This window comes from Pogoniulus pusillus, chromosome 21, assembly GCF_015220805.1.
Source record: "Pogoniulus pusillus isolate bPogPus1 chromosome 21, bPogPus1.pri, whole genome shotgun sequence".
NCBI classification, from domain to species: Eukaryota; Metazoa; Chordata; class Aves; order Piciformes; family Lybiidae; genus Pogoniulus; species Pogoniulus pusillus.
This window is the reverse complement of record NC_087284.1, coordinates 20720891-20742692: the sequence shown is the minus strand read 5'-3', so window position 1 is coordinate 20742692 and position 21802 is coordinate 20720891. Positions and strand designations below refer to the sequence as shown.

General features: G+C 42.3%; 1 protein-coding gene across 1 annotated transcript in view; it reads right to left on the bottom strand.

Annotated features, from left to right (window-relative positions):
- MYO10 (myosin X) overlaps nt 1-21802 on the bottom strand; it is a 154295-nt gene that overhangs the window by 52521 nt on the left and 79972 nt on the right. The window contains exons 5-19 of the mRNA XM_064161193.1: nt 17647-17781; nt 16616-16740; nt 15737-15750; nt 15548-15632; nt 14777-14880; nt 12572-12701; nt 11569-11687; nt 9345-9491; nt 9069-9169; nt 7231-7297; nt 5536-5628; nt 4247-4315; nt 3979-4061; nt 2509-2617; nt 659-739 (exon numbers count right to left, since the gene is read on the bottom strand). Coding sequence (XP_064017263.1) covers nt 659-739; nt 2509-2617; nt 3979-4061; nt 4247-4315; nt 5536-5628; nt 7231-7297; nt 9069-9169; nt 9345-9491; nt 11569-11687; nt 12572-12701; nt 14777-14880; nt 15548-15632; nt 15737-15750; nt 16616-16740; nt 17647-17781 — 1462 coding nt within the window. The remainder of the gene's footprint in view (nt 1-658; nt 740-2508; nt 2618-3978; nt 4062-4246; nt 4316-5535; nt 5629-7230; nt 7298-9068; nt 9170-9344; nt 9492-11568; nt 11688-12571; nt 12702-14776; nt 14881-15547; nt 15633-15736; nt 15751-16615; nt 16741-17646; nt 17782-21802) is intronic.

Below are 21802 nucleotides of genomic sequence, written 5' to 3'. Positions count from 1 at the left end.
GCTAGTAATATTAACTTCAGCAATCACTATACCATTACTGTTTTATTTCTAGAGAGCCCACCAATGTGCCTAACTAAGTCTTGACACTGCTTTTCATTATCTGTGCCCCAGATAATGAAAAGACAAATTGACAAATAGATGAATTGTCAGCCTTGGTTTCCAAGCCTGTTCTAAAAACAATTCTCTAACAGAACTGAGCAACCACCATGAAGACACTTTAAAAAGGACTTAAATTAAAGGACTAAGAGTCTGACAAGAAGACAGTAAGTCCTTCACACCAGTTTTGCTGTATGTCTAACCATTCACTGCCTCTAGTCATTTAACACAAATATTTCAATTGTGACATTTCCCCCTAAAAAAGACTCCCACAGAGCTGTCAAATGTGCAGTGCAACCTTCTGCCTTCTTTATATAACCATCCTTAAAGCAAGTCATTTATCAAAGCTGGGAGCAATGACTATTATGGGAGCCCAAAGATGTGGCCCACAGGTGAAAAAGAAATTCAAAAGCCCTTCCCCAGTGCTTTCACCTTGTGAAGCCCTTTACAAAGTCAGTAAGGAATGCTACCCTCTGCTTCACACACGGCTAAGTAATCAGACAGGCAGTGAAAGATTAGGCTTGAGATACACAGAAAAGGTTAAGTGTGATGTAAATCTTACCTTCTGCACGTTGGGTTTGATGCACCGAACAAAGAAAGGATTTGAAGAGCTCAGTGTTGCCATTAAGGAATGAAGTGATTCCTAAAACACAGATGGACAGAAGACAGCACTTCACAAGCTGACTTTTTGTACAAACAACATAACCCAGCAACACTCCTGCACCCTGGCACTGCACACATCTAACTGCAACACCTAGTGGTATACACCAGAAATTACTGCCCCACCTAAGTTCTTGCTCTTAAACACACAGAATTAATAGATGCATGTTTGTTTCTTTCACCAGCCTTTCAGATCAACACTATCATCATGATTTTACAGTGAAGAACATACACAAGGGGACACAGTCTCGAGTTGTGCTAGGGGAGGTCTAGGCTGGATGTTAGGAGGAAGTTGTTGGCAGAGAGAGTGATTGGCATTGGAATGGGCTGCCCAGGGAGGTGGTGGAGTCACTGTCCCTGGAGGTGTTCAAGCAAAGCTTGGATGAGGCACTTAGTGCCATGGTCTAGTTGAGTGGCTAGGGCTGGGTGCTAGGTTGGACTGGATGATCTTGGAGGTCTCTTCCAACCTGGTTGATTCTGTGATTCTTCTGTAGCAAAGCTGCGAGAACATAACAGTGTCTATGGACAACTAAGCCAATTCTCTCAGTGCAGGCTACTATCAGAAAAGGTGGTCAGTCTGAACAGAAATAATGTAACCTCTAATACTACTAATAAAGCATTTAACCTTTCACATTTATCTGTGGTACAGATGGCCAGATTCTGCACAGTGCTGCACGCTTCTAAATCATTGTCAGGTTATGAGCTAATCTGAAGTTTGCCCTGCACTAGTCTGATCAGCAACAGGCTGAAACAGACGGCATCTAATCTCAGCTATTCTGTGCACCCCCAAGCCCACATTAGGCAGGCTGTCAAAGGAAAAAAAGAGTTAATCAATCTATCATGAAAATAAAGCTGTGAGGACAAAGTTCTTCATTTGAAATGAGATGGACTAATTCCTGGAAAGCTTTAAAACACAATAAAAACCCAACAAAACTAACTCTTCGGTGATGGCATGATATGAAGGTGGATTCATTGCAAAGCAGCCCAGCTATTTAGTAGTCCATTACTGCAGCTTTAGGTAAGAGGTAGCAATGTTTTGATTTAATGTCTTAGCATACTTTATATTGCCCAAGGGCTCTTACAGGGGAGGGACTTCTTAGGATGTCAGGGAGTGACAGGACTAGGGGGAATGGAGCAAAGCTGGAGGTGGGTAGGTTCAGGCTGGACATGAGGAGGAAGCTGTTCAGCATGAGAGTGGTGAAAGCCTGGAATGGGTTGCCCAGGGAGGTGGCTGAGGACCCATCCCTGGAGGTGTTTAAGGCCATGCTGGATGAGGCTGTGGCCAGCCTGCTCTAGGGTAGGGTGTCCCTGGGCATGGCAGGGGGGTTGGAACTAGGCGATCCTTGTGGTCCCTTCCAACCCTGACTGATTCTATGATTTTATGATTCTAAATATCATGAAAGAAAACTAATCCAGACTTGTACTCACACAACTTAGTGAAGGCTTTGTGCTAGATTCCCATATGGTGCCACATGTGAAAGGAGGGCTCTAAAGCTCCATAAAAAGATGTTTACTAAAAATGCTTTCCAAACTCTGAGTTAAAAAGCAAAGCAACACCTTAATGAGGCATTTATTAAGTACTTATTTCTCTTAGCATACAAGCACTGCTGTAAGGCTTTGTGTGATTTTCTGGTTGATTTTAGATTTCATACAAGAGGTGGTAATGTTCTGATGCTGAAGTTTTGCTTATTTTAATCTACAACTCTTCTTTGCTGAATAGGTTTTACCTAACAGAGATGACAAGTAACTAACCTTGAACTGAAGACTGACAGTGGGTTTTCGGTGCTTGCTTCCACATTTCAGAGTGTCTTGATTGTTGCGACTTGAGACATGTTCAAATAGATCATAGATGAAATCAAGACTGAAATGGGAAAGAAAAAGAACACCTCTAAGTTATATTTTAACTGATTATGAGGTTTGTCAGCACAGAACACAAAGAATACACTGCACCTTAGAAAGCAGCTCCTGCATCCAGAAAATGCTTATTGATTTTATTCACAATCTTTAATAAGCCACAGACTTTGCCTTTGCAGGATTTACACAGGGCAGAACAAAAAACACCAGAGCAAAGTAAAGCAAAACATAGCAAGGAGTTTCTTTATTTGTTTCAAATATATCACTAAGGAAACAAAGTATGAAGTCCTAGAGTCCTTACTGCACTTTATTTGACTTACTAAACCAGACCTCCAGCTGACTGTAACAGCAACTGCACCTGAACAAAGACTTAAACCCAAGACTTCCAGCTTGTTTGGGACCATAGCATAAAATAATCACCCACATAAAGCACACTTTCAGATACCAGCTGTGCATGATGTTTTCTACCCTGTCAGTTGGATACCTTCCACATAGTGCTTCTACAGAAACACAGACCTTTTAACTTGAGCTCTAGACAGATGCTGGTACAACAGCAAAACCAAGCCCAGCAGCTTTAACTCTTCAATTGACAGATGTTATGTCAGACATGTCATGAAACCAGAACAAACAACACAGAGAGGGAAATGCTTATTAACAGTTTCCACTGCACAGAAGGGCTTAAGGGATTTACAAGCAAACAACTTGCACGAAAGGCAGGATGTGTAGAGAGTGGCAGCTGAGCCACCAACACCAGGGCTCAGATTTCTCCTCTTCTGTCACCCTTCTGTGTCTCCTGGAGTCTTAATCATATGGTTACAGAAAGGGACATGATACCTACCCCTGAGACCTTACACAGCAGAATGACAGGAAGCATGCAAGTATCAAAGACATCCAAGCTTAGACTTGCAGCAACCTAAATCTTTATAGAAGTTCTCCCTTTGAAGCAGTTTTCACTGTGGTCTCTCAGGCTAACCTTTCAACCAAATTAGCAAATGCTACAAATAAAAGCAATCTAAATTGTATGTGAAGCAATAAACCACACAAGTGTGCAGCCTACAAGACACCCTGCAGCACTTAGAAATCATTGCTAGCATTCATCATCCTTATTCATCACTGAGTAGCAACTGAGTGCTCTATCAAAACTCTGGACTGAACAGGGATGAGGTACTCCACAGCAAGGGAAAAGCCAACTTTGTGAGAAGTGGTTATAGTAAGACCTGCTTACAGGCACCTCTGATATCTCCTCTATGTTTCAACTCCATCAAGGTCTAATGCTACAAAAAAATCTAACATATTCAATCCCTGGCAGAGTTAGGTGGTACACTACCCCTTACCATCATAACCTGAATGAAAACCATAGCAATGTACCTGCTTTCACGTAACAAATTCAGGAGGTCATCTCTGAAAGTATCTCTGTTCTTCTCCAAAATCCCCCTGACATCATAGTGGACCTAGCAGGAAAGAAAACTGATTCAAACACCAAGCCAAGTAGTCAGGCAGCTCTCCCAAGGGTGGTACTGTAAAAAGTGCTGAGGGAACAGAGTGCTTTAGCTAATCTGGAGCAGCTTCAGGGTAACATTAAGCTAATGAAAACTCCATTTGGAATGACTTCAGCAAAGAAAGAAAGGAAAATTACCTCCCCGGCGTAGTGCTTCACTCCGAAGTTGTGAACAGCAACTCTTGGTTTTACGTAAAAAGGATTGTTCTAATTGGAGCAGAAAGAAAAGATAAAAAGAATGAGGGGGGGGGGGCAATGGGTGGATGATAACAGTCTGGGAGCAGAATGATACAAAGGGTCATATTATCCTCTCAACCCAGATCTAAACAAACCGTTGTCTTCCAGTGACCTCCCCAGTGGATAAGCACTCTAAAAGCAAACAACCAACTTCTAATGGTAATAGGATTTGTTAGTCTAGGCTGCTTCAAATACAGCAATAACAGATTTATTATTAAAAGGCATTATACTAAACCTGAGCCCCATCTGGTAGAAATATCCCTTAAAGGCACTTTGAAAGAGAAGGCTCTGTCTTAAGCTGGTAGTTATGAAGGTTGGTGGATATGTTTGTATCCCACAAATTCTCCAAAATAATTCTAGGGTCTCAAGTAAAGTTATCACTAATCAGGACAGGAAACCTGCTGCCTATGAGGTAGTAAGGCAGTAAATTAAATCCAGGTGAATACTTCATTAAATTAAGGAAAACCGAAGATCTAAATAATTGGAGTTACTGCAAGAGAAGGGTGACAAAGCTGGTGAAAGGTCTGGAACACAAACCCTATGAGGAGAGGCTGAGGGAGCTGGGGGTGTGCAGCCTGGAGAAGAGGAGGCTTAGGGGGGACCTCATTGCTGTCTACAACTACCTGAAGGGAGGCTGTAGCCAGGTAGGGGTTGGCCTCTTCTCCCTGGCAACCAGCAATAGAACAAGGGGACACAGTCTCAAGTTGTGTTGGGGGAGGTCTAGGCTGGATGTTAGGAGGAAGTTGTTGGCAGAGAGAGTGATTGGCATCGGAATGGGCTGCCCAGGGAGGTGGTGGAGTTACTGTCCCTGGAGGTGCTCAAGCAAAGCCTGGATGAGGCACTTAGTGCCATGGTCTGGTTGACTGGCTAGGGCTGGGTGTTAGGTTGGACTGGATGAGCTTGGAGGTCTCTTCCAACCTGGTTAATTCTATGATTCAAGCTGTCAGAGCTTTAGAGCAGCATTTGGTTTATTCACCAATATGGATACATTTGAGTGGACAGTGAGAAGGGCACGTTCTTCCAGGTAACTGACTCAGCCTTGACAGCAAACGATATGGATTGCTATCAAAGTAGGATTATGTCCAAAACAGCCTGTACAAATGCATCCATTTATATGAGCCATGCATTTCTAAAGAAGCAAAGAGACCTTCCATAATTTGCACAGAAAATGTGAGCAGAACATCACATACAGCATGCTGGATATTCAGCTTCTCCAGCAAAGTGGAGTCTGTAGCCTGAGGAAAATGGCTCTCTTCATTGATGAGTGCCAGCAGACCCAGTTTCTAGAACAGCAAGAAAAGACAGAAAACAAATCTAAGCACAGATGGATGCAGATGTCTCCAGTTCAGAAAAAAATCACAAACTTCTTGATGATGTTGTGTGTCGAGAGGCATGGAACCACCCACCCATACACAGCTAAAATCTCAGCTCCGTAGAGAAATGCAATCCTGTTTTTCTGACCACACTCCTTTTGAAACATACAACACACAGTACATGGCCATCATAAAGAAAGACAATACCAGAAGCAGCAAGTTTTTGGGCACATACAATGACATTACCCCAAGTGCTTCCAAGATCTCAGTTTAAGTGACTCCAGATTATTGGAGGAGTTTGTATAAGCAGCCTTTTAAAAAACGTTTTCATAGATAAAATTATCTCCATAGTTGATGAACCTATGTAAAACTTTAGCACCCACAGTTCCTAGGGGCACAGCAAAAACACAGTGTAACCATGCACTGCATGAATTCAGCTGCCCTTTGCTTTGCATATGCCTCTGTGTGACTTCCTTTCATGTTCTCTACTTCTTATAGTAGTAAGATGTGGTAAAACCAAAGCAAGCTACCCTTCAGTTAACAGATTGATAGAGTTTCTCAGAAAACCATGATTTTCCAAGAGCACAATGTAGTAAGTCACTTCTCAGCAGCTCAGAACAGTTCCTGACAAACACCACCACTGGAGTCATGGCATGGCAGCTGGATGCCCTCCCTGCTCCCATCAGCTTCTGTGGTCAAACCCATGCGGCTATGCACCCCACTACAGGGCTAAATTCACATGCCACACTTGCACTGCTAGCAGAAGTGAACATGGATGAAACTATGAACTTCAGCTTTGTCATCCAGACAGAGTGACAATGTCTCAGCACTGAACTGTTCCACTCCTCACTGCTAATGTACTAATAACTGCAGAAACATCACACTCTTTTGCATGTTCCTTCAGAACTAATGGGAACATAAAGATCTGCAGATTAAGCCAAATCTGGCAGGCAACAAATGAAGATTACCTGCATCCCATGAAAAGTGATTATGGGAGCAAGGCACTGCTATTCTCTGTCCCTTCTTTCTAAACTTTTGAATCAACCAGTATATGAAGGGGGCCTATAAAAAAGCTGGGGAGGGTATCAGTGAGTGACAGGACTAGGGGGAATGGAGCAAAGCTGGAGATGGGTAGGTTCAGACTGGATGTGAGGAGGAAGTTCTTCACCATGAGAGTGGTGAGAGCCTGGAATGGGTTGCCCAGGGGGGTGGTTGAGGCTCCATCCCTGGAGGTGTTCAAGGTCAGGCTGGATGAGGCTCTGGTCAGCCTGATCCAGGGTAGGGTGTCCCTGCCCATGACAGGGAGGCTGAAACTAGATGATCCTTGTGGATTCTATGATCCCCAGATACGGCTTTTATTTATCATCACACACTGTTACTACAACAGTACACAGTTACTATAAAATTGATTTTATAATCTATAACCCATGCATGGAAATAATCTGATTAAAAGCTCACTATTTATACACTCAAGATCTACCAATCTCCTCACTTGTTCTTTCTGTTGGCAATTACAGACATAGCTCAGAATAAGAAAGTAGAAATGGGTACCAATATCACATTCTTTATTACCTTTTCAATAAGATCCAGGCACTCTCCATTGTCTTTCCAGTCAATATCTTCCCAAATCAGTCCTTCTCTAAGGAAAATAAGGAAGGCCTTTTTATTGATAACTCCAACATAATTATCTTAAGCATAGAAAAAGGAGGAGCTGGTACATTTATCTTGCAAGTGTAGAGTCTCACACCTGGGAAAGAACAACTCCAGGGATCAGTATAGGCTGGGGACTGATCTGTTGGAAGGCAGTGAAGGGGAAAAGGATCTGGGGGTCCTGGTGGATGGAAGGTTGACATGAGCCAGTAGTGTGCTCTTGTGGCCAAGAGGGCAAATGCCATTCTGGGCTATATTCAAAGAGGTGTTGCTAGTAAGTTGAGAGAGGTTCTCCTGCCCCTCTACTCTGCCCTGGCGAGGCCACATCAGGAGTACTGTGTTCAGTTCTGGGCCTCCCAGTTCAAGAGGGACACAGAACTGCTTGAAAGAGTCCAGCATAGAGCCACAAAGATGACTAAGGGAGTGGAACATGTCTCTTACAAGGAGACACTGAGGGAGCTGTGGCTCTTTAGCTTGGAGAGGTGTCTGAGGGGTCATCTCATGAATGTTTGTAACTATGTAAAGGGTGAGTGGCAGGAGGATGGAGCCAGGCTCTTTTCAGTGATGCCCAGTGACAGGAAAAGGAGCAATGGGTGGAAGCTGAGGCATAACAAGTTTTGTGTAAGCATGAGGAGGAGTTTTTTCATGGTGGAGGTGACAGAACACTGGAACAGGCTGCCCAGGGGGGTTGTGGAGTCTCTCTCCCTAGAGATATTCAAAACCTGCCCGGATGCATTCCTGTGTGATCTGGTGTAGGTGATCCTGCTCTGGCAGGAGGTTGGATTGGAAGAGCTTTCAGGGTCCTTTCCAGCCCCTGACATTCTGTGATTCTGTGAAATAACAGGAAAATACACAGTTCCTCACAGATTTTGGAAGGAACTAAGGTAAGCTAAGCTGTTGAGTCGTACCCATGAGATCTACAGGCAACCACATCTCTCTTGAGGCTTCCTATCAGTTTGGAGGGCACAGCAGGCAATGCTGGTCCTTGCTGCCTTTGTGAGGTAGAGTCTTGGTGTGCATATCCTCCTACCTTAATGAATCCTATTTGACCACTAGAGGTGCTGGGCCAAATCAGAAGGCTCCAAGCTCATTTACCTGGGAATTTCTGACCTGAGAAAAGAGCTTGTCAAAATCATGATGCCACTTTCCATATTTCCAAGAGTGAGATAAGAAAATCCATCAGGTATTTGCCAAAGTGTTGGAGTTAGAGCTCTTGCTTTTCTTACAACTGCTTTGGACTCGGTTATATCAATCCAAAACCATCATCTTGTTTTTGAGGGACACAAAAATCATCAGAGCTTTGGAACACTTCTACTACAAAGACAGGCTGAGGGAGCTGGTATTTCTCAGCCTGAAGAAGAGAAGGCTCCATGGAGACCTAATAGCAACCTTCCAGTACCTGGAGAGGACCTACAAGAAGGTTGATGAGGGACTGTTTACAAAGGCCTGTAGTGATAGGAAGAGGGGCAATGGCTTCAAACCAGAGAAGAGCAGATTTAGGTTGAATGTCAGGAACAAATTCTTTACAATGAAGGTAATGGAACACTGGAACAAGTTGGCTGGGGATGTAGTTGAGGCCCCACCCCTGAAGATGTTACGGTGAGGCTCTACAGGGCTCTGGACAACCTGATTTAGTTGAGGTTGCCCCTGCTGACTGCAGAAGAATTAGACTAGATGACCTTTGGAGGTCCCTTCCAACCCAAACCATTCTATTGCACTGCTTATTTTCAGAATTCTTTCCAATCCATTTTATCTCTTACCTGCTGTACTCCAGTTGCTCCAAGGAAAAGATGTGCTTGTTGAAATATTCCTGCAGCTTTTCATTTGCATAGTTAATATTGAACTGCTCAAAACGATTTACCTAGAGACAAGAAGTTTGCAAAAATGAGTATACTCCAAGTTATTCTACTTTGCAAACAAGGACCTGGTTTGTGTCATAACATACTGAAGAACCACATTTCAGGGAAGATGAAAAAGGTATGGACAAGGAAGCATAAATATCATAGCATCTATCTGAACAAACTTTTGAAACTTACATCAAAGTTTTCAAAGCCAAATATGTCCAAAATCCCAATGGACTTGAAGTCCTCCTTGCTCCTGATCCTGCTGTTGATTTTCTTAATGACCCAAGCAAAACATTGAGAATAAAGTGCCATAGCCATGGAATCTCTGCTGTCTATTGCCTGCATTGAAGAAGGAAAACACAACACATCAATGGCTGCTGTAACTGAGAACTTAGCAGGCTTTGCATTAAGCAATGCAACATGAAGTTCAGCAAGGCCAAGTGCAAAGTCCTGGACCTGGCTCTAGACAATCCCAAGCACAAATCCAGGCTGGGTGAGGAACAACTTGAGAACAGCCTTAAGGTGAAGGACTGGGGGGTATCATAGAATGGTTTAGGTTGGAAGGGACCTCAAAGATCATCTAGTTCCAGCCCCCTACCATAGGCAGGGATATCTCCCACTAGAACAGGTTGCTCAAGGCCTCATCCAGCCTGGCCTTGAACACCTGCAGGGAGGGAGCAGCCACAACCTCCCTGGGCAACCTGTGCCAGTGTCTCACCACCCTCACTGCAAAGAATTATTTCCTAACATCTAGTTTAAATCTCCCCTCTGCCAGTTTAAACCCATTGCTCCTCATCCTGTCATTACAAGACCTTGTCCTCAGCCTTCCTGTAGGTTCCCTTCAGATACTGCAAGGCCACTATAAGGTCTCCTCAAAGCCTTCTCCTCTCCAGGCCAAAGAGCCCCAACTCTTGTAGCCTGTCCTCATAGCAGAGCTGCTGCAGCCCTCTGAGCATCTTCATGGCCTCCTCTGGACATGCTCCAACAGTTTGATGTCCTTCTTGTGTTCAGGGCTCCAGAACTGTACACAGTACTCCAGGTGAGGCCTCAGCATAAGAAGGACATAGAACTGCTGGAACGGGTCCAGAGGAGGGCCACGAAGATGATAAGAGGGTTGGAGCACCTCCCTGTGGTGATAGGTTACAAGGGTTGGCACTGTTCAGCTGGGGAAGAGAAGGCTCCAGGGAGATCTCACAGTGGCCTTCCAGTACCTGCAAGGGGTCTACTGGAAAGCTGGGGAGGGACTTTTTACAAGAGATTGTAGTGATGGGATGAGGGAGAATGGCTTTAAGCTGCAAGAGAGTAGATTTAGACTGGTATTAGGAAGAAATTCTTTACAGCATGGGTAGTGAGACACTGGAAGAGGCTGCCCAGGGAGGTTGTGGAAGCCCCCTCACTGGAGGTGCTCAAGGCCAAGTTGGTCTCATAGAAGATGCCCCTGGCCATGGCAGGGGTATTGGAACTAGATGATCTTTAAGGTCCTTTCCAACTCAAACCATTCTATGGATGTGAATCCAAGGAGGTTTGGCTCTCTATGTACTTTGACAGTACAGCTGTACATCTGTGTGGACTTAAAATCATTATCATAAAATCATTTTGATTGCAAAAAGCCTTTAACATCAAGTTCAACCATTATGTACCACAGCTGGTGCTAACTAGACCTCAAGCACCACACCTATGTGTATTTTACACACCCTCTGAAATGGGGATTCATCCACCTCCCTGCAAGGCCTGCTCCAGTGTTTGAGAACACTTTCAGTGAAGAAGTTTCTTCTAATATCCAAATCAAACCTTTCCTGGTGTAACTTGAAGCTATTTCCTCTCATCCTATCACTTGTTCCTAGGGAGAAGAGACTGACACTGACCTCACTACAACCTCCTTTCAAGTTGTATTTCAAGGACAGAACATTCAAATAATAAGAAATGATAAACTTAAGGTTTGGAGAAAGATAAGAGTAGTTTAGGAAATGGCATCTTCATTTACTCCTTTCTAGTGCTAAGTGTAATGTCATACACACCTATTTCTAATCTCCTTCCCCAAAAAAAACCCAAACATTTCTGCTGGAAGTTTAAAAAAACACACACCTGACACAAATGTCCACAGTGACAAATATCAGCCTAAGTGGGTAGAATCTGGGGAGTGGGGGGAGGGAAGGAAGAAGAAAAGATAAGCAATCATGCTTAATCACAAGAGCCAAGCTACAAACCTTTGTCAGAAGGATGGGATGGGATCTACAGAAATTCCTACAATTCCAGTTATGCCCTTCCCAAAAAACTCTATGTAGTATTTTTGACAGCCAAATCTGATGTGTGAGCTAAGCCTCTGTTCCTGAGTCACTAATGATCTTCCTGGTCCTGAAGACCAAGTCCATATTTAACAGGCCCTAAACAATATTTCAACACTGAGATGCTTTACCTGTTGTATACTAAGAGGTGTTAGGATTTCTTCTCCCCTGAGTATCATTGATCTCTGTGTCAATGCTTCAGTTAGCTGTGTGGAGTCCAGCCCCAGTAGTTCAGCAGATCTACCCAGAGCTGGCAGTAAAAAGAGACAAATACAAATGTGCCCTTAAATACACATAAAGTTATGAAACAGATTTCTATTACCATTAGATGCTACTAAAATGATGTGGATTAGACAAAAACATAACTAGGAACTCTAAGCTGTGTTTTTGCTGCTTATAAAAAGCCACAGCATCATCAATATGCACAACTGGAGGAATTTAACAACAGAAATTCATCACAACTAAGTCTTATTTTCCACTTAATGTTACATGTCAAGGATTGAAGCAATCTATCCCAACAATCTACTGCTTTCACTAACATAATTTCCCAGAGACAGATATCAGCAATTCAGTCTTTGTTCACACGAATGCATTTCAACTAATTTGAGGAGGGTGATGAAGACAAAGAAAATGAATGAATTTATTTCTTACCTGCACGTTTTTAATTTGCACTTTGACTATACTGTGGTATACAAAGCAGTACACAAAGCTTCTTTTCATTGCTGTGTATGAGCAGACATTGAAAACGTTTGCCAGTCTTTCAGATTTGTAATTCAAGTATTGAAAGCTCTAACAAAAGATACCTTTGGAGAGATCTCAGCTAAGGAATGTATTTGAGCACTGATGTTTTGTCACCTTGAGGATATTTCAGAGAAGGAATTAGATTAAAATAGAATTTCACAGCTATTAAAGGAATAAGCTCACGCTCAGTATCTTCCCTAATTAAGATCTAGCATTCAGCAGCAGAATAAATTGCCTTATCTGCCAAAAAACCAAACCCAACATTTTAATCAGATGTTACAGATGTTAAAAATCAGCATGACCCTTCCACTGTCTGTCCTTTCTATCTTCAAAGACACTAGCAATGAAAACAGCTTTCACAATCTCAGGAAACATTTATGTTTGCTTACACACCTGTTTTAAAGGACACCTGAGCCCCACCAGCAGTGATGAACTCTACATTTCCTAGATGTAAAATTCCAGCCAACAGCCTCAAAATTTCTCGCACCTCCTCCTTGCTGAACTGCATCACTTCCATTGCGGTCTGGAACGACATGTGAGCCTCTTCAATAACATGCACATGGACTCGAAACATGGAGAGCAGGACAAATGGTGTTGTCAAGCCTCAGAAAAGCAAGTCAGGACCAACAAAGTGCTGGCAGGGGTTAATTCCTCTGGTTTCATCCAAAATCGAATGTGCTGCAATACATATCTTGTGCAACAAGGACATCTTGGTGCATCTAACTATAGAATCATTGAATCAACCAGGTTGGAAGAGACCTCCAAGATCATCCAGTCCAACCTAGCACCCAGCCATAGCCAGTCAGCTAGACCATGGCACTAAGTGCCTCATCCAGGCTTTTCCTGAACACCTCAAGGGACAGCAACTCCACCACCTCCCTGGGCAGCCCATTCCAATGCCAATCACTCTCTCTGCCAACAACTTCCTCCTAACATTCAGCCTAGACCTCCTCTGGCACAACTTGAGACTGTGTCCCCTTGTTCTATTGCTGGTTGCCAGGGAGAAGAGACCAACCCCTACCTGGCTACAGCCTCCCTTCAGGTAGTTGTAGACACCAATGAGGTCCCCCCTAAGCCTCCTCTTCTCCAGGCTGCACACCCCCAGCTCCCTCAGCCTCTTCTCATAGGGCTTGTGTTTCAGGTGAGATCTCCTTTTGATGTTCTAAGGAGGCTGTAACTTGCTTTGAAATTCTTCACTGAAATTGTACAAATATTGAAACACTCTACTGAATTGTGCACCAGACATGATTTCACTAATTTGCATTAGTAACAGATAACCTCTGTCTTTACCAAATTTTGCCAATTAGAATTGTAGCTAACAAGGCATGGAGGAGTAAACACAGCAACATGCAAAATTTGCTCATCTGTTGTCTCAGCAATGGAGAATTCCAAATAGGTCTTCTGCAGAAGAAGACCTCTGAGCAGGTCATTAAGCCCAAATATACCTCTTCTCACTGTGGTTTCACAGCAGAACCATCCAAGAAAAGCAGATCTATATCAAATACGTTGAATTTATGAATAACCAACATGGCAATGGATCCACAACTAGAAGCAGGGAAGAAATGATGGTCAAAGGTTTATTTTGTATGGAAGACCTTTCAAAACAGAGCTTCACAGAGAGAGTGATTTGCCATGGGAATGGACTGCCCAGGGAGTTGGTGGAGTCACCATCCCTGGAGGTCTTGAAGAAAAGCCTGGATGAGGCAGTTAGTGCCATGGTCTAGTTGACTGGATAGGGCTGGGTGCTAGGTTGGACTGGATGATCTTGGAGGTCTCTTCCAACCTGGTTGATTCTATGATTCTATGAAAGATGTCAGCACTAGAAGTTTATATGCACAGGATGCAGTTCCTCTCTGCCTGCTGCAAGGAAGTTTCACTTCAGTAACATCTCTGTGACTTAAATTGTAATAAATATGGGCAACAGAGATGACTGTAATAGGAAAAGACAGGTGAGGGTGATCTGTGGACTTTCTGTCCACCTCTTGCTCTGGGAATGCAGCCTTGTAGCCTCAGCCCCTGCTGCAAGGATGCCCACACTCAGACTACAGCTAATAGGATTGGTTGTAAGATATAAAGCCATTCAGAGGAAGACTCACCCAGGATGTGCTTTTTAACACAGGTTTAAATTTTCTTAAACCCTATTGTGTAAGCTACTTCACACACCTGGATTTCTCACTTACAACTTGAAGTCACAGAAGCCCAGGTACTTCACAGACCCTACCCACCAGATGCTACACAAACTGGGAAAGATTCAGGATGGAAAAAAACAGTGGAAGCAGACACAGCTGTTATACAAAGCAGGTAAGGGCACAGACATCTCAAAGCCTTAGTATCTTCCCAACTGGTACTTTTTTCATTCCAAATGCAGTAATTTTACAAAATCACAGCATCCTCTGAAATGCTACAGTAAAAATCAAATATTGGAGAGAAGGTTAAAAACGTGCCCCAAATGACAGTCCCTGTAAGATTAGTGCCTCAATGAAAGAGCTGCATTTGCTGGTCAGCACAAGAAGGCTTTGTCCCCTGCTCTGTGAATGGACTCCAAGCATGTGAACCTCCAGCATTTTTAGAGTATAAAATATAAAGGAAACAACTCACAATGACTTCCTTGAAAGAATTTTTGTCACTGATTGTCTTATCTGCTGTACATCCAGACTGATTCAGGTAGTGGTAGTTCTCTGGCACAGATAAGTAAAAAGCATCTAATAAGGAGAGAAAAGAGGATGAGTGAAAGAAAACAAACCCAAAAGCACTCCACAAATTACTGTGTCAGAGTTAAATAGCTCACAATTTATTTGCACTGAAATCATGATGCACAAAGCAGAGTTTTATAGTAAAATCAGCTATGGGGGTTTATTTTGCCAGGTTTTGCTTTATTTAGCTGCACAATGGAGTTAACTACACTTTTTAGCATGCAAAGACAGCAGGCCCAAAGGGAGATGCTGAGACAGCTTCAGGCAATTCTGCATGTATAAAACTGTAATTTCTTTTGTTGAGTGGATTTATTCTTTATGAGAGAGGATTACAAGAACCAGAATTATTTCTCTTTGTTCCTCTGGAATCACTTGGCACCAACAAAAATACTCAGCTTGAACAGAATGAAGCATGCTTGTCCCCAGGTAATTTTCTCAGGGCCACAGCAGAAGCTGGGACCAAAATTACTGGCAGCTCAGTGACATTCTTCAAGTAAGCAGGTTGCTTTACCAAGCTGAGCTCAAATCCACTCACTGAATTCCAGATGAAGAAATTACCTATTGCACTGCTGTGATTAGTGTGTATCTGCAGTTAGATTTTCAACTGCTGTTACCATAGCTGCTGACTGCTACCAGAAAGCCACTACAGTTGTGTGACTTATGCTTTGCCACTCACCTTTCTCTCTGTCTTCTATCCCTGCCAGCAGAGCATAGAATATATGATAATTTCTTTCCCCTGGGTTTTGCCTTACTACACGATTCTGCCAAAGTAAAAAACAGGCTCCACTAAGCAATCATTTTAAAGACTTTTTTTAACCACAATTTCAAAGAGAACAATATTAACTGAGCAAAAGCAGTGACTTACCTTTTCCAATAAATCTATCACCAGGGAGAAAAAATTCAGTCAAGGAATAAAGTAAAAAGCAATTAATGCACAAGCTATTTATAATCTTTTCTTCTTTCACTTGAGCCAACAGGAAGAACATTGTGATCTTTTCTTATAACATCCCTACTACTGCAACAAGATGAATAAAGTAACAACAGCAATATCAGAGCAGTTCTAATAACCATGTGGTCCCATGCCACCTTCTCCTTCAATGTATTAAAACTGGACTTGTCATGTTTAGGATTTTAAACAACATCTGTCTCCTTTACTTACTCTTTTCCCTAAAGCCTGGAAACAGCTTCAAGGATAAAACCTGTCCTGTGACAAAGACAGCTTATATTTAAAACACTAGATAAGACCCCCTCAGTATATTCCTCATCCCAGCCCCAGTATATTCCTCATCCCAGCCCCTCTGGTGTTCTGGTCAAGCTGGCTCATAGTCCATTTTTGCCAAATGCAGGACAAACTGAAGGATTTGATACACCCAGGGTCTGCTCTTACTTCTTCAAAAAGCTTAGTTTTGGCTACAATAAATGAGGGAATTAGCTGACAGCTGAAGTCATCCCCAGAAACTCAGGCTTTTAGCTCACTACATAAGAACATGCACACAAGCCATGAAAATCTTTGTTCTTCAAGAGCACATAAACCCTACCAGGACACAAATGTATGTGTACATGTGCACAAGCATGCAGAATTTTGTGTTACTACTTTCCCTTTCCCACCTACATTAGCTCAATTTAATCTTTCAGGATGGAGTGAAAGGACAGATAAGGGCAAGCCTCTTCTCTTGCAGCCCTCCACAGAGGAGGTACGTGGAGGCCGCCCACAGAGATGGGCAAAATCACCAGATGAGGATACAATCTAGAATTCTTCCTCCCTGAATGTTTCCTTTCTGACAGATGTTCAGCTGAATAAACTTCCCAAAGCGACTGGAGTTGTTGTTGTAAACAGTCTTTGCATTGCCAAAGGCTTCCATAATTGGGCTGTGAAAACACAGAAGAGCAACAGGAGTGTTAGCCTGTGACCAGCATGCCAACAGTTTTACATGGAAGTGGCAAAACAAACAGCACTCTGAAAAGCTCACTTCTGACACTCTCCTCAGCCACAACCTACATCTTCACTGTGATCTTCAACTAAATAACAATGGTCATCTCAATTTTCTATCAAAAGGTGCAGATATTCAAGCAACAGGGTGAATAATCATACTGAACTACAGCTTCACCTGTACCTGCTCAAAAGATGCACACAGTTGTCGCTGCATGACTCAAATTACAGAACTAAGAAGTCTCAGCACATGCAAATTGCTAGAGCGATGTGGTGAAAATAGTCTTTGTCCCGAGTCAAGATACAGCAGCCAAAACACAGATGAAGTGTGATGAACAGAAGCAGCAGCATCTGAAATTGTGCTGGTTTTTAAACAGTTTATAATGAGGTAGTATTTCATTTGAACACTGAGAGATATTTATTGTGTGGAGTGTGCCCAACTTCTCTGATGCATTTCCTCACCTGTTTGACTAATTTACCCTTATCCTCTCTTTACTCACCACACTTCTACTACTTGCACACTTTATCCTCACCATGCTGTATCTTCTACTTTACACTCAGGCTATACAAACCAAACCAATGGTTTCTCCCTCCTATTGCCAATCTCCTTCATTATGATTATCTGATTCAGCCCCACACACAAATGAAAGGCACCACTTAAAGGCACCACTGTTCATTTCAAAACTCTGGACCTTTTGCTTAACGGAATATGCCTTCCTCTCCAATATTCATTTTATGTGCAGTAGATGCACTCACATCTTTACTGACATTGCAAGCTCTTATTTCAATGACTGGGATTATGGCTTCTGAAAAATACCTGTGTTGTCCTCTGAAAAACTTAGTACCTGCTCTCAAGAATTGCTTGCTCCACACAGGAGGTCTTCTCTCTGCAGGACAGCTCCAGCGAATGTTGGCTCATTGCAGACAAGAACTTGAGAATCAGCTTAGTGCTTTCTGTCTTACCAGCACCACTTTCACCACTGAAAGAAGAGAAGGAAAAGTGTCTGCACAATTCCAGCTGCCAAAAGAAAATCCCTCTGCCTGTCCAGCCCTGCAAACTCTAAGGAGGATTGCAGGGATTAGAAATTAGATTTAAAAGGCAGCAGAATATCCCCTTAAGATTCATAAATATTATATTTAACACAATATGCACCTACCTACAGACTTCATACAACTGTTTAGACCACATTTCAAGGCACTGACTGCATAAGGACGTATACAAAACCTGTGAGGCAGTGAAAAGCTCTCTGAATACAAACAACTGTCCAACAATTCTCACCAACATGCAAAAACGAAGTTAAAACATAGGCATAACCATGGTCCAAAAGAAAGTCCAGAATATGAATTAAGGTGGGAAAGTCTAAGATTATGTCACAAAAATTTAGCTAGGAAGGGAGCCCTGCTGTGAGGAGGATGAAGTGAGCCACACCAATGCACACTGTAACACACAAAGGCCACCTGTACAATCAATATTGATAATCTTAGGGAGCTTCATATCCTTTAAACAAACTTTGTTAAACGTCCATGAAAATAAATCAGATTCACATCAGTTCAAAATACACAACTTTCACCTCTCGTCATCATTAGAGATGCTAAACCTCTTATCTGCTCCCACAGCATAATTAAACTAATTGATAATGCTAAATCATAGAATCAAGCAGGTTGGAACAGATCTCCAAGCTCATCCAGTCTAACCTAGCACCCAGCCCTGTCCAATCAACTACACCATAGCACGAAGTGCCTCAGCCAGTCTTTTTGTGAACATCTCCAGGGACAGTGTGACTCCACCACCTCCCTTGGCCAAACTGCTAATAAGCAATCTTGCTGATACAAATAGAATGCAAAATATTCCACTTCTCTTCAAAAACAGTACCCTAAAAAGGGAAAGTATAAATTTGGCCCCTTTTACCAATATAATTTCCCTTCAATTATGTAGACTCATAACTAAAACCACACAAGAAACCCAACTTGCAGTTAAAGTTTGTCTAGTTTGCTTACTTTCCATCTGAAGTCGTAGCATTATGTCCTAATCTGCAGCCTAATGCCTGTTTTTCCTAATCCTTAATTGAGATGTGTCTGATTCCACTTTTCTCCCAAGGAAAGGAGGTACACTTTGGTCTTTTCCTAGCCAGCTTAGTTTATATGACAGTCTTTAGTTGTGCCACTGATGAATAGGAACCCTGGTGATTTTAGGTTAGAGCGCAGTATAATGATACTTTCTAGTGAAAAGCAAAGCAGAAAGGTACAGGCCAAAAAAGCAGCATGGTATTTTCCTGCAAATCAATGCCAACAACAAATATTTATTGCAAAGAAGAAGAAAGTGGCATTCAAAGAACATAATGAGACAGAGTTTTGTAGCTGACATTTAAGCATTTTTCAAGGAGGAACAGAAAGTCTTTAAAATGTTTCATAAAACTTCATACAAGATATGTTACCCACTGGCATGTACCAGCAACTGTGATTCATCCCTCATGCACTATCTTCAACAAATTCTGTAGTGGTTTTGGTTTATTTTTGCCCTTTATCTCTCTGGGATTGGTTTATTTTCTCTTTGCAGACCCTCGCTCACTCCTGCCTCTTTGCTTATGAAAGCAAATAGTTGATGTTTCCCATATTTAATATTTACTCCTTGTACAAAATATGATCTAGGGTAGGGTGTCCCTGGGCATGGCAGGGGGGGTGGAACTAGATAATCCTTATGGTCCCTTCCAACCCTGACTGATTCTATGATTCTATATTTCTACTTTCCTTTTGTGTTCTTCCAGCTTCTAGTTACTTGCTACACAGAGGGTTCCTGATCTAAACCTGGATTATTTGTGTCTTGTAACCCTCAGATGACTTATCTTTAATGAGTTTCTAGCCCTAGTTTAAAAACCACACAAACACATTGTTCTCTTTAGTAGCTGCCTCCTATTAGCTTTATTTGATGCCCCCTAGTTCTCAATGACTACTTGAAAACTAACAACTGCCTCTCTCCACTGTGTATTCCGAGTTGCCCATCTCCATCAGTCATTCCCACATAAGGAGCCACACTATGCATTTGAATCTCCCCTTTTGCTCTCCTCTCAGTCACCTCCAATTCCACAACGTGGATGTCAAGCAAAATACTCAAATTAGGAGCACAGGATGGATCCACCCAATATTCTCCATTTACTAATAACCTGTTCTATTCTATTCAGTTTTACAATTACTATTGAGCACCAAGTGGATGGATTCCTGGAGTCCTCTGGCACAACAGCAACATCTCTCCATGGTGCATCAAGTTGGCTCTGCATTTTTCTGTTACAAAGTGCTCTATAAAACCACTTACTGTTAATAAGATGAAAATCAAGAACAAGTAAGCTGTATCTTTAAATGTTGTTTAATGAATGCTACAGTAAATACACTAACAGTAGGTTAAGGGGGACTGATCTTTCAGACTTTTTAGAAAGCCTATGTCTACAAGAAGTTGCCAAGGTCAGTAAAAGGGTGAATTTTTTAGTGCACAGCCAACCTTTCCACCATGTGAGCTGAAGTGCCCAGATCATTCCACATCACTACATTCAGTAGTGCGAATATACTGTTTGACAGCAACCCACAAAGCCTTCACTGAGGAGGTCTTTAAACTTTCCTCATGACTTGTTCTATCCAGGGCATCTTGCTAAGGTCACAGCAGCCCAGACTCTGGACTGTTGCAGTGGAGGAAGAGGTCACCAAGAGCCACTCCTCATTATGAAGGGTATTGGCACTATTCTGTATCACTTCTCAGTTCTGTCTGTCGGCTTTAAAACCTTAGACAGATATACTCAGCAAAAATAGGTCCCTTCAGCAAAAACAGTTCATCAAACACTCAAGTGAATTCAGTGTGTCAGAGCCCCCTAAGAACACCTTCCCATCACAAGTCTGAGTTCCCCTCCAAAGAGTACTTTGGTCCACACAGATTTTCAAGCTAGGCAATAAGAACAATATCAGGCAATCAGATAACAGAAAGAATTGGTATCAGACTGTGATTTCTCATTCATGGCACAGCCTTAAGTGTCATTCAAGGTGATTGTTGCTGCTCCTTTGATTGCTTTACTCTTTTGAGTGCTTTAAAGTGGATTGATTGCTAAATCAGAAAAAAAGTGTGTGCATTCTTGTGCATGGACGAGATCACCTTAAACAGAGCAGCAACAAAAAATTCCCCTCTAACACAGTTTCCTGTTCTTACAATGCAGGGGTGGAAGTTTGAACTTGGTTCCAACCTGCGAACATCAGCTAATTATAGGGGAACTCAGTTCCTTCCCTATATCAGGATAAGCTGTTTGGCTGTTACTGGAGGAAGCTGGATTTCCTTCATGTCCCTGCTAAGACACTCAACTGAAAAATCAGACTTTACTACCTAGTATTTAGAATCACAGAATCAACCAGGTTGGAAGAGACCTCCAAGATCATGCAGTCCAACCAAGATCCAGTCCAACTAGATCACCCAGCCCTATCCAGTTAACTAGACCATGGCATTAAGTGTCCCATCCAGTCTTTTCAAGTCTTTTTCAGTATATTTGTTGTAGCATCATATATAACTGTTGAGCTCTTTTTATTTTACTTAAAGCAGACTCTGCAGTAAGGTTCAGAATAACATGAAACTGAGAATTTGTTGCTCTAGATATTTTTGTCTACCTTAAATCTCAAGTTCAATAGCTAGAGAAACAATTTTTAGCCTGGGAGATCAAAACTATAATTTCACAACTGTGCAAATATTCTAATGCACAGGCTGTGCACAGCTTCCTTAGTGTAGCCTTTTGTTGACACTTTAGGTTGCCAAGTCATTTTTATGCAGCATTTTCAAGGATTAAAATAAACCTGGGTAACACTGACTGATAAACAAGCTTCTTCAGATGCTCTATTCCTTTGTTTTCACCTCTCTATTCCTTTGTTTTCACCTCTTGTCTGTGTGGCTGTAACTGGGAAAATGGTTTCACGCTTGCATTACATTTTGAACCACTACTGATGATAGCTTTTAATGCAGATTCTTGTCTTAAT